Source organism: Cibotium barometz, chromosome 20 (genome assembly GCF_041138505.1).
Source record: "Cibotium barometz isolate CiBa-2024 chromosome 20, ASM4113850v1, whole genome shotgun sequence".
Lineage (NCBI taxonomy): Eukaryota > Viridiplantae > Streptophyta > Polypodiopsida > Cyatheales > Cibotiaceae > Cibotium > Cibotium barometz.
In genome coordinates, this window is record NC_141065.1 from 49,509,564 (window position 1) to 49,522,015 (window position 12,452).

Genomic DNA, 12,452 nt, shown 5'->3' on the forward strand with positions numbered 1-12,452 from the left:
CCAGTAGAAATAGCGTTTTTTGGGTTGTGGTTTGCAACTTGGAAATGAACTTTCAATTGGAAAAAAAATGCAATTATTTGGAAACTAAGAATATAAAATGTACATAACTGAAAAGATATGGGGGGGAATAACTGAAAGTGGTGGGGCAATTATTATTATTTATATGCATTCTCTACGTGCTTTGTCTCATTCAAAAAACTCAGAGTTAGCACATCTCTTCTTTCTTCCTCTCCTCCACTTCCTCTCCCCCACTGGTAGCAGCTTGAGAACATGTCTGCATCTTCGACGGACGGCTAGCTCAAGGAGCAGTGGTGAAGACTCAAAGGTGTCCCTTCTCTCTCTCTCTCTCTCTCTCTCTCTCTCTCTCTCTCTCTCTCTCTCTCTCTCTCTCTCTCTCTCTCTCTCTCTCTCTCTCTCTCTCTCTCTCTCTCTCATCGCTCATCAACTTGCTAATCCAGATCCACATATGTTGTTGGTCTTGAGCTCAATATATGAGAGACAAGGAGAGTGTGCTTGCTTGTCTAACCAATGTTTTTTGCAAGTTTCCCCACCCAAAGTTAGAGACAGAGCCATTGAAAGAATTTTGTAGGACTTTAGAGGATTTTTTAAGAGTGTATGGTCTCAATCTTAAGGGGGAGGATGCAAGGCATTTGACTCCCAAAGTGCCATCAAAGCATTAGCTAAGAGTGTTTTCAGAGCTCCCCAAGAAAGACAAGAAGGTGATGTTGAAAACGGCAAAGAAGGAGCAATACCTACCCTTGTATACATTATATAAACAAGTTTAGCAAACTACACCCTTAAACTATTCAGTGGGCCTTCAATTTCCCCGAGGCTATATCCACCAGGTCCTGTGAAGTGGGCCATATTTGTTGAGGAGGTTGTTAAGAATAAAAGTGTTATGGTAATTGCACAAAAAAAAGAACTTAGTGGATATGTGAGGCACGTGTATAGTCAATGCCATCAATGAGATGTGGTGTAACACTATCTAAGGACACATACACTCCGTTGGCAAAGGGTAGCCTATATGAGGCAAAGGTGGAGGTCTTAGGTTAGTTACAGAAATTGGTGGGATGACATTTTATTGAATACTGAGTGCAGCAAAGAAGCTGCATTGTTGGCTCTTTTTGTACAGCGACAACGAGGGTAGAGGAGGCAAAGTGCAGCTTGCACTGCATTGAAGGTGCAATTGAATACCACACCATGATGTGTCCATCAAATAACATGCCCCCTAATGCATAAGAACAAGTAGAGTAGAAGCTTCAAGATAAACTTTGCATCACTAGAGAAGCTCCAGAAAAAGCAAAGGTATGTATATTTGTTTTCTGTATATGAAGAAAGTCCATGTCATGTTCATTGCCTCTTTGTCTGTGTTTATAGGCTGATTTAGACCACAAGAATGAGGTTGTGGAGAAAGTAGGCACTAGTACAGCTCTCATGATGGGTGTGAAGTTAGAGAACTCTAGCACGATGATTCCAAAACTGCCAAAGATTCCTCTGCATGAGGATAGTACGTTGCTTGTGTGATAGAAAGTTTCCAAGGTGTGGTCTCGGGTTTGGAGCAGACCATTTTGTTGTTGGTCTGTTTATATTACCTTGCAAGCATGCGTACCATGTGTTTTTCTACTCTTATGTATGTGTCAAAGGCAAGTGCATTGAAGTTGATGGTAGCTAGGCCATACCCGAAGAAGCCAAAAAAATGGTGGTGGTAAGGAAACCACTTGGTTATGCCATGCTTGAAAACAAAGGTAGCAACCTATACTCTTTAACTAGTTTTACTTGATTAGCAATCTTGGGCATTTGTTAATACCACCTTAAAGCACTTGCTATATATGCCAGCCTATTTAAAATCGATTAAAACCCATTTGCAGTGCTTCTAAGCTATTACAATGGGTGTCAATCTAGTGATTTAAACCTATTGTTATGCTCATAAAATATAAACTGGTTGTCAATGGACTCAAACCAATAGTCCAAAACCCTTTCAAGTGCCCCTTCTCTTATAACCTTGTGTTTAACCAGTTGCCATTTGTCATACTCTCAATCTATAAACTGGGGTTGTCAACAAGTTGGTAGCTTGTTGCCATTTGTCATGCTTTCAATTTATAAACTGGTTGTTAACCAGTGGTGGTTATAAACCATTCCAACCAATAAACTAGTTTCAAAGAGGTTGGAAAACAAGGCTGAAAAACCATTATAGTGACCTAATGTATTATCTTTTTTAAACCAGCTTTTTAGTTAACTACTGATCTGGTTGTCAATTTATAAACTAGTTTTAACCATTGGGTTGTAAACCCTCACAACCTATTATATGATTATCAACCAATTGGAAACCTGTGGGGTGAAAATCCCTTTAGGGGTGCCCCAATGTACAAACTTGCAATCCAGCAGTTGGAGAAACCATCAACTGGTTATAAATCACATGCTTTACTCCCGACCTCAAAATTCATAGATGAATTACCATGTGTTAAATCAATTTGTGTATATCCTCTTCTAATCATTTGAATGATGTGCTTCTACCAATGAACTTCAAAATGTGCAAGCTACACTTCAGCACCATCTTTTGGCATGGATAGCTGCCAATTGTGCCTTTTATTGAATAAGTTAGAGTCCCCTGAGCGTATTATATGATGGATTGTCGAGTTGCAGGCCTTTGACTATGAGCTTAAATCTAAACTTCTTGCATTGCAAAAGTTAGTGGATTGCTTAGCTGATGTAATCCCATGCAAAGATGAACCTATTGCACCTGCACCTGAGTTGTTTTGCATTGGTATGCACGTGAGTGGTATGACCAAATTGCTCATTATTTATCCACACTTGAGTTTCCTTCTAACATGAGCAAAGCCGCGAAGAAGAGATTAGTCGCATGCTCAAAAATTCACTATCATTGATGGGTCTTTTTACCACAAGGGGTTTGAGGGCATTTATCCCCGATGTGTTGCACGAGAGGAAATTCCACACATTTTGAAAGAGTGTCATGATAGTGCATGTGGAGGTCATTTCGCTAGGAAACTCACTGCATTGAAAATTTTGAGGGCTGGGTATTGGTGGCCGTCTATTTTTAAAGATTCATTTGAGTGGTGTAAAAGATGTGATGTTTGCCAAAGAGCCACCCGCCTTGAGAATCGTTTGCGCCCTAATAATCCTCTTCTAGCTGCCCTTCCTTTCGAGAAGTGGGGGATTGACTATGTGGGCCCTATTACACCTACTTCTAGGCATGGGAAATCTTATATCATTTTGTTGCTACGGATTACTTAACTAAGTGGAGTGAGGCTAGAGCTGTGAAGAAAGATGATGCATGCACTACTGCTACATTTTTGACTGAGCATATCATTTGTCGTTTTGGGGCACCTGCTGAGTTAGTTTCTGATAGGGGGACCCATTTTCTTAATGATGTCATTGAGGAACTCACTGCTTATTTCAATATCCGTCATGATAAAATCACCCCTAAAAACCTTCTACTAATGAGCACAAACAAAACTTTGGTCACTATCCTTAAAAAAACTGTGGACACTCATAAAAGGGATTGGGATGAGAAGTTGCCAACAGCTGTTTGGGCTTATAACACTACTTTCAAGGAAGCCACGGGTTTCACTCCTTTCTCTTTAGTTTATGGGGGCAAGAATGTGTGTGACCTATTGAGCATGAGTTAGCGAGTTTGAGGTTTTTGCATGAGCACACACTACCTTTGGAGGAGAGTTTGCAAGAGAGATTAGGCACTTTGGAGCATCTAGATGAGTGGAGATTGAGAGCCTATCTACATCAAGAGGTTTCTAAGAAACGTCAAACCAAGAAACATGATAAGATAGCTAAAACCTATTCTTTTGAGAAAGGGCAATTGGTTCTTCTCTATGATGCACGTCATGAGCTTTTCCCTGGGAAGTTGAGCCATTTATGGTCAGGTCCTTCTCGCATTGTTGAGGTTTATCCTCGCAAATAAAGTCTAGCTTGCAGAAATGGATGGGACATGGTTCTCTACCAAAACCAATTTTGATAAAATTAAGCCCCCTATTGGATGTGATTGCATTGACTTTTTCGCTATGAGTTGCAAATGATGTTGAATCTACCACGCCTTTTAAATAGATGAGCTAGTGGACCTTAAGTCCATTCACACTCACACCCTTCTCTTCCCCTTCTACTTAACCTTAGTCTCTTAATAAAAAGCACACCGAGGTTAGGTATATATAGGTGAGACCTAGGATTAGGTTGGGCAAACTATACCCTTGCTCAAACAAAGGTCTCTAGCTGTAGATAAAAAACCCTGAGGGAGTAACAAGGGGAAAACCCACAGCCCCGATATATGCTTACCATTTTATTATTATATTTAAAGTTTTACAATAGAAATATTACAAGTACAATGGTTAGAAAGATCCTTCATAACCTGTAGAGAAATAGAATGGTCCAAATAAATGTCCAATGAGATAATCTAGAAGCATCAACATCCAATAGTTGTCCAAATATATATCCAATAGAATGGTCCAAATAAATTTACAATGAGATAATATAGCAGCATCAGCATCCAATAGTTATCCAAATAGATGTCCAATAGAATAGTCGAATAGAATAGTCCAATAGTTATCCAAATAGATGTCCAATAGAATAGTCCAAACATATGTCCAATAGAATAGTCCAAACATATGTCCAACACTACAAGGGATTGGGCTCATACCCGCGCTCTTAGCCGCTAAAAATGACTTGTGAAAAAAAGTAGCGGGCCCGTGTATTAGCGCGTGTATAATCGCGGCCAGAGACATGCGTGTAAAACCGCGTGTACAGTACCTCTCAGACGCGCGTATACACGGGTATATAGCCGCGTTTTTTTCCACAGACGCGGTAATACACGCCCGTATACACGCTTTTTATTATATTAGACGCGCTTATACATGGGTGTATAGCCGCATCCTGCTCAGTTCCCATGTCCCAGACACTTTTTTACTTGCCTCTATATACGCGTTTCTTTTATTTAGATGCGCTTATACACGCGTTACTGCTAGTTTATACGCGTTAATACACACGTAATTTCCAGGGTATCCGCGTACATACACGCGAGTTTTAGCAGTGTTGACGCGTGGATACACGCGAACAGAGAGCAAAAGAAAAATCCAGAGAGTGCTATTTGGTGCCTGAATACTGTTCCAGCATTCCAGCACCCAATAGCACTCTCTGGTTTAGGGTTTTTGGTGCATTAGACCATCCCATTAGACCATCCACGAAGAACATATGCACGAGGGAGATTAAGACAAGAACGACATGAATGCATACATTGTCATTACACGATTCAAGACAGCCATGAATGTAATACTATCGATCAATCAATTCAATATTACTATCAAAATTTCATACATGTATACAAGGGAGTCCATATCTCGAAGTAGCCCATGGCTTGAGTTTACAAAAAAATATATACAATCACATCCTAAATATGGAATGTGATACTACAAGTCTGAGTACTACTCAGACCCAGATGATGACTCGGTGCTCCCCCCATGCTCAGATGAGCTCGCATCGGTCGGAATGTCCGAGGAGTAGTGCTCATGTCCACCCTCTGCAGCGGCCGGTGGATCATCAGCAGCTTGTGCCTGTCCAAGTAATATATAGTATATAAGTATATATATATGCAATTCAATAAACCAAAACCATTCGTTACGAATTTTCAAGTACCTGTCGACCGTATGGTCTCATGGCCAACTCAAACTGCGCGTCCGTAATACGTCCCTCGGCTCTGAAGATGGCCCACGTGTCACATCTGCTATGCCGGCGAGCATACGCAGTATCGTGGGTTGTGGGCTTCCTCCCCGTAACCCGTCGCTGTATCATAATCAACACAATTTGTAAGATTAAAACAATTCATAGAATCAATGAATTAAGTAAACAATCAAATAAAGTGGCAGGATACTTACGAACTCTGCCTCCCATGACTCGACGCCGCCAGATCCGAAATGCGAAGATCCAACGGTCTCCATCTGGATCCGTCGTGCCTCCACATGCTGCCTGCTCTTCACGCCACCCTCTGCTCGTTTCTTTGCCTCCTTCCACTCGCGTTTGTGCGCAGTGGCAGGTTTCTCGGCAGGATAGCCACCCGCAGCTACATTTAGCCAGTCATCATACGCGAGTTTTTTAAGGTGAGATCTTTTATTACTTAAGATCTCCCTTATTCGCATCCTTCCCCATACATCCGAGAATGTAGCATGTGGGGGATTGGGGTACCGACTATGTACAGCCTCTATCACCTCCCCAACTAATCGGCTATTTTGATCTTTAAATTTAATAAAACAATTTCTATATGAGTTTGATACTACCCCACGCATGTACTCCATTACCTCCCTCCCCCTCGCATCCATCACTATCCCGCCCCTATCCGTCACATCATAGCAAACCACTCTCTCCATCTCTCTCATCTCCTCCTCTTCCGAAATGTCTCCTCTAACTCTTCTCCCTCTATCTCCTCTCTCACCGCGTGCTCTACTACCTCCCCCACCTCCCCCACCTCCCCCACCAAAGCACCCGCCGCATCCTCCACTGCTCCCACTCTTCCTACTGCTGCGGGTGGAGTCACGACTTGGGGATTGTCTACGTGACGGTGGCTGTGAGCCCTGACGTGACGGTGGCTGTGAGGGAGCACGTGATGGTGGCTGTGAGGGTGTACGTGAGTGTGTCTGGGACGAGGTATGTCTCCTCGGTGGACGTGGAAGAGGAGAAGCTGCATGCCGTCTCGTCGGACTCGGAGGAATAGACGGCACTGGAGTGCCCTGGATACTCGCGGTAGGGGTATAGACACCAGGCAGGGAAGGAGGGGGATGGGCATACATATACTCTGTAAGCTCAACCGGACCAGGTTGGCGCCCAAAGTGATTCATCATCTCCATCAACCAATTGCTGTACGCAAATGGATCGGATGAAGAACCTGGAATATCCATAAAGAACCTGCAACAAACATCATCATGTACATCATGGGCTGTCTCTTGACTCACACATTGTCATTACACAAGTCAATTGCCTGCAAACCATGAAATCTGAAACGCCGCAGTTTTTTGTCTGCAGAAACGCGTGTATACACCCGCCAAAAAACGCGTGTATACACCCGGCCAAAAACGCGTGTATCTGCGCGTGAAAAAACTCTGCAGACAGGTTACACGCGCTCCTACACGCGTTTCTACACGCGACCTGCGAAAAAACTTTCTCGAAAAGACCGACCCCCCGACAAAGACAGAATGTCCTGATAAAAGGACGAGCCATTGTCGCCCCTGTCAGGATGCAGCAACCCAATCGTGTGCAAAAAGACAAACCCAAAGAGCAAAGAGCAAAGTAAACAAATCTGACAAAAAGAGACAAGGCACAGGACAAAGTGACTCACCTCTGAAAAAGTGAGTCCTCTCTGCTCCTTCTCTGCTCCCTCCTTGCTGCTGTTGGAAGAGGCGAAAACAGGCGAAAACGCATGTACTGTTGATTTCTAAGTTCAAAATCTATATTTGGAGAAGGCGGGCTATTTTTAGTTTAAATATGCCGCCGCGTTTATATTCGCGTTTATGAACGCAGGTATATTCGCGTGTATATGCTTTTAGCTACGTTGATACACGCGTTTTGCAGAAATTAGCTCCGTGAATACACGCGTTTTTTAGGAATTAGCCGCGTTAATACACGCAAATTTTAGGAGATACCCGCGTGAATACACGCGATTTTGTGCTTTCATTAAAAATATATAATGAGTTTGTGTTTTCTTATTTGTACACAGGATGTCATCAACCTCTTCAAGCAGTTCTGGAGAAGATGAGACAATGCGTCATCGTAATCGCGATGTGTGGTTGGGACAACGGATCAAATGTATGTGTAATCGATGTCAAGGATGCATTGTACGAGCACGTCGAATTACCTTGAATCACATCTCCATGTATGGAGAATGGAATCAAACAGGTTTAGAGGTGAGTAGATGTAAATTGATGATATTCAAATGACTCATGGTATCCAAATTAAATTAATAGAGTTGTAACATATAATTTGATAAATTGAAGCAGGATGCAGTACCACACCCTAACATGGTACCCTACGCGCGACGAGAGCACGTAAAGCGTCGACGAGATGATGCTGGAGCTTCGGGATCTATTGTCAGAGATGAGTGGGAAAGGGACGACAATAGCCCTGCACCCCACGAAGTTGTGGAAGAGGAGGTGCTTGATGATATGGTGCGGAATCTTTTTAAGGATGATCCCAAAGGTATGGACGACGATGATATGGAACAAGAGCATCTTTATAAAGCTTCATCGACACCGGTGTTTGAAGGGTGCACATTCTCAGTTTTACGTGCTTCACTTGAACTACTTAATATACAAACAGTTTATGGATGGAGCAATGCAAGTCTTGACGCATTGTTGAAGTAAGCATTCTAACTTATAAATTTGAATTAGTGGTTTAAGGTTTAGGATTTAAGACTAATTATAATTGATGATATTGGATGCAGGCTATTGTCAAACATGCTTCCAAAGGAAAATAGACTACCCACCTCAAGAGACATAGCGAGGCGCTATGTGACATCTCTTGGAGGACTGGATTATGATAAAATACATGCATGCGTCAATGATTGCATTCTCTTTCGTGGGACGCATAAGGAGGCTCTGACATGTCCCACTTGTGGTGAAGCAAGGTACAGAACAGATATGAAGAGTTTTGATGTACCTCGTAAAGTCTTGCGACACTTTCCTATAATTCCTCGCATCAAACACATGTTCAAGTGCAAATCCATAGCAGAGCTCATGTCATGGAATTTCTCACATCGATCGGATGATGGCATGTGGAGAATTCCCGCAGACACTCCTGCTTGGAAGCATATTGAAGATGAGTGGCCCAGCTTTAAAACAGAGCCCAGAAACTTGAGACTTGGCCTGGGTATGGATGGAGTGAATCCATTTGGTTTCAAAAGCACCGCATACAGCGTGTGGCCAGTTGTGCTGGTGAATTACAACCTTCCACCATCAATGGCGATCAAGAAGGGACATCTTATGTTATCCCTTCTAATTCCAGGGAAACATAAAGTCAAGCATATGGATGTTTATCTTGAACCACTGATTGATGAGTTGGAGGAACTATGGAGAGGTGTTGCGGTGGTGGACATTAGTAGGCCTCCCTCCTCTCGACACTTCGACTTAAAAGCAGTGTTGATGTGGACAATGCATGACTTTCCAGGATACAGCGATTGTTCTGGTAAGAATTCTAATTACCTCCCTACTCTATTACTATTGGCTATATATATTAATTAGACGGTTTGAATTTATTATTCTAACTTTTATTTATATTTTAACAGGTTTGAAAACATCGGGTAAACATGCATGTCCTGTTTGTGGCCCTTCGTTAGTACATGAGTATGCTGATGGTTTGTGTAAGATTATATTCGATAATCATCATCGATTTCTCCCCTCAGATCATCCTAAATATGTTGCTAGTAAGAGTAACATTCCTCCACAAACACTTCGTGCAAAAGATTGGAAGCGTATTTGGGAGTCTACAACTATTCTTCCTCCAGATGGCATGAACAGGTATAGTGATGTTTTTTCAATCTTGTTTTGTGTAGTCTCTAATTGGATTAAAGGTCACATAGAGCAATCCCTTGTGCAGGTACTCTATTTTTTTCCGGCTGCCATATTGGACCCATCTTAAGATCAACCATCTTCTTGATCCCATGCACATCTTCAAGAATGTGGGATCTGGTATTTGGGAACATATTACTGGTAAACGAGACAATGTTAGCGTACGTGAGGACTTGCGGGTCGCAGGACGTATGCGTCAAGCTTGGCCACGAGAGGTGGGTGGGCACGTTCGTCTTCCGCCTGCACCATGGATGATATCAAAGAAAGAGGAGAAGCAGGTAAAGCAGGCCATCACCACTTTGCGTACTCCCACTGGATGCATGAGATCATTGAAGGGAGCCTTTACAACCACTAAGAAAAGAGGCGTTGAGCAACTATATGGGTTGAAGTCCCACGATTGGCACAAGATGCTTCAAGTAAGTGTTTTCCAAGTCTTGTACGTACGTTGAAATTAAATTTTGTAATGCCATAAACCATAAATGTGCTCTTATGTGCGCAGTTCATACTACCTACTAGCATCGACCATTGTGCGAATAAGAGTTTGAAAAAATGTATTTATAAGATGGGCGAGCTTGTGAGGTATGTAAAACCCATGCTCAGATCACCCTTCATTATACCTTGCAAAATGAACGTGCATGAGGTATAACGTACTATTTATTTATTTTTCAGATATGTTAGTTCCAAAGCAATTGATCCAGCCACGTTGGATGATGCGCGTGTTATGGCAGTGGAGGTGGTTTGTTTGGTAGAGGAGACTTTTCCGCGAACCATTCTCACAAGTCAACTACATCTCATTGTGCATTTAGTGGACGAAATTGCTTTATGTGGTACTGTGCATGCACGTTGGATGTTCTTCCTAGAGCGCTTCATGAAGACCTTAAAAGACTTTGTGAGGCAAAGTGCAAGGCCTGAAGGAAGCATGGCCGAGGGTTGGTTGATACAAGAGTCTCTTGTATATATTTCAGAATTTCTTGGTCAGGTGGACAGCTCTTTGCCACGACTATGGAGCAATGAAGAGGACTTGAGGATGACCTCTATTGTGCCTCAAGGAAAAGGACAGAGTAAAGTAATTGACAGAACATTGATTGATGATCTCAATTTCACTTGTATCCTTAATAGTGATGTGATGAGCAGATGGGTTACAAGATATGAGGATGCAAAGACAAAAAGGCAAGCAGAAAGAGCTCTCTTTCGGAGGCAACATGGCTCTCGGAAGGCGTACCCTAAGCATCTAGCAACACTTCCGAATGATATCCATGTTGATTGGTTGCATGAGGAAATGGAGAGAGCAGAGAGCGACGAGGGGCTGCATATCACCGCGGTAGAATGGGAGTATGCACGAGGATGCATGTCAAAGGTACATAGAACTAATGTTTTGCATTAGTTGTAAGTGATTTGCTTTTAATATTTATTCACATTGCTTACACAAATATTGCTTCTATTTTGGTCCAGTGCACTATGTTCAATGCTATATGGTGTGAAGGCAAGCATTTTCGAACACAAAGAATTGATGAAAAGAGAAATACACAAGATTGCGGTGTCATTAGTAGCTTTGAGGGAGCTAATGGAAAAATGGATGATTATTGTGGCATAATCCAAGACATATTTAGGCTTGACTTTCGTCGCTTCTTTGTGTATGTTTTGGATGTCAAATGGCAAATGAACGTGGTGGAAAAAGGGCCTGATGCAACGATAAAACGCCATGCAAGTGGATATGTAACTATTGACTCTACAAAGTTCTGGCAAACAAAGAAAGATAGGCTCGTATTGCCACAACAATGTGAGCAGGTATGCATTTTTTTACTAATGTGTTTCATGTACATATATATCTAAGCTCGCGTACCCCTTGACTTTTGATATGCTAATTAATTACAGTACTGTGTGTATTTGAGTAGGTTATATATCTACCAATGGTGCATGACATCAAATGGTGGTACGTCATCCCTATTGCACCACGTTCCAAAGTGATGTATAATACATTCACTGATATGGAGCATATGGAGGATGTAACAAGCCGCAATGAAGATGACGTCGAACAATATGCCATTGAAGATGTTGTGATCGATGATCAAGAAATAAGAGATGATCGTGATAATGAGGATGAGCATGCCATTTCTCATGATCATGAGAATGACCCTACCATTGAAGATGATGGTGATGTTGATGAGGATGATCAGGACATCGATACCATTATCAATGGAGTACAGAATATCGATAGTGGAATAAATTTAATCGTAGCCTTACCAATTGATCAAATGGATATTGATGTTGATCGTTTGACAAGGATGGATCTTATTGAAGATGAGATCGAACCCTGACCAATCCGTCACTGTATGTTCTAAATTCATGACATTTCTATCATCTCATATGCATGATTTATTTTTGAATATATTTCATTGTTGTAAATGCATGTAGTGGGATTGTGTAATGATGTATACTGTAATGTACTATGAGATGGTTTAAGGAAAATAGTTTTTAATTTTGTTAAGGAATTTTTTTTCAGTTTTTCTCTGCCATGCGTGTATTAATCCGTGTATAGTAGCGTGTATTTATCCGTGTATAATAGCGAGTATCATCTCGTAAATATTATCGTGTATTTATGCGTGTATTACTGCGTGTATATAAACGCATTTATACACGCGTTGGTAAATGCAAATATACATGCGAACTTTAATGCAAAAATACACGCGCCCGATTTTATTCAAATACAAGCGTGACCATACACGCGTTCGTAATTTATCGCGTGTATGAAACGCGTGTATGGCAGCATTGTCTTGTAGTGCAATAGATAATATAACAACATCATCATCCAATAGTGGTCCAAATAAATGCATCGGCATCCAATAGTGGTCCAAATAAATGTGGAATAGAATAACATAG

At 41.7% G+C, this 12,452-nt stretch overlaps 1 protein-coding gene and 1 long non-coding RNA gene across 2 annotated transcripts; one reads left to right on the forward strand and one right to left on the reverse strand.

Annotated features, from left to right (window-relative positions):
* Positions 1–5,351: 5,351 nt before the first annotated feature.
* Positions 5,352–5,891, reverse strand: LOC147627966 (uncharacterized). The gene is made up of 2 exons (XR_015268402.1): positions 5,656–5,891; positions 5,352–5,573 (listed from the first exon to the last, which is right to left on the reverse strand). It is a non-coding gene; the product is annotated as an uncharacterized LOC147627966 (long non-coding RNA).
* A 5,274-nt stretch (positions 5,892–11,165) lies between these two features.
* LOC147627967 (uncharacterized) lies at positions 11,166–11,893 on the forward strand. Its single transcript, XM_086815186.1, has 2 exons — positions 11,166–11,360; positions 11,468–11,893. Exons 1-2 carry the CDS (start codon positions 11,232–11,234, stop codon positions 11,888–11,890), a joined length of 552 nt encoding a protein of 183 aa, XP_086671312.1. The 5' UTR covers positions 11,166–11,231; the 3' UTR covers positions 11,891–11,893.
* The last annotated feature ends 559 nt before the right edge of the window (positions 11,894–12,452 follow it).

Excerpts from the sequence above, each read along its gene's own strand:
- LOC147627967 (XM_086815186.1), top strand. The coding sequence starts at position 11,232 with ATGAACGTGGTGGAAAAAGGGCCTGATGCAACGATAAAACGCCATGCA. Across the intron at positions 11,361-11,467 it reads TGCCACAACAATGTGAGCAG|GTTATATATCTACCAATGGT; the intron begins GTATGCATTTTT and ends GTATTTGAGTAG.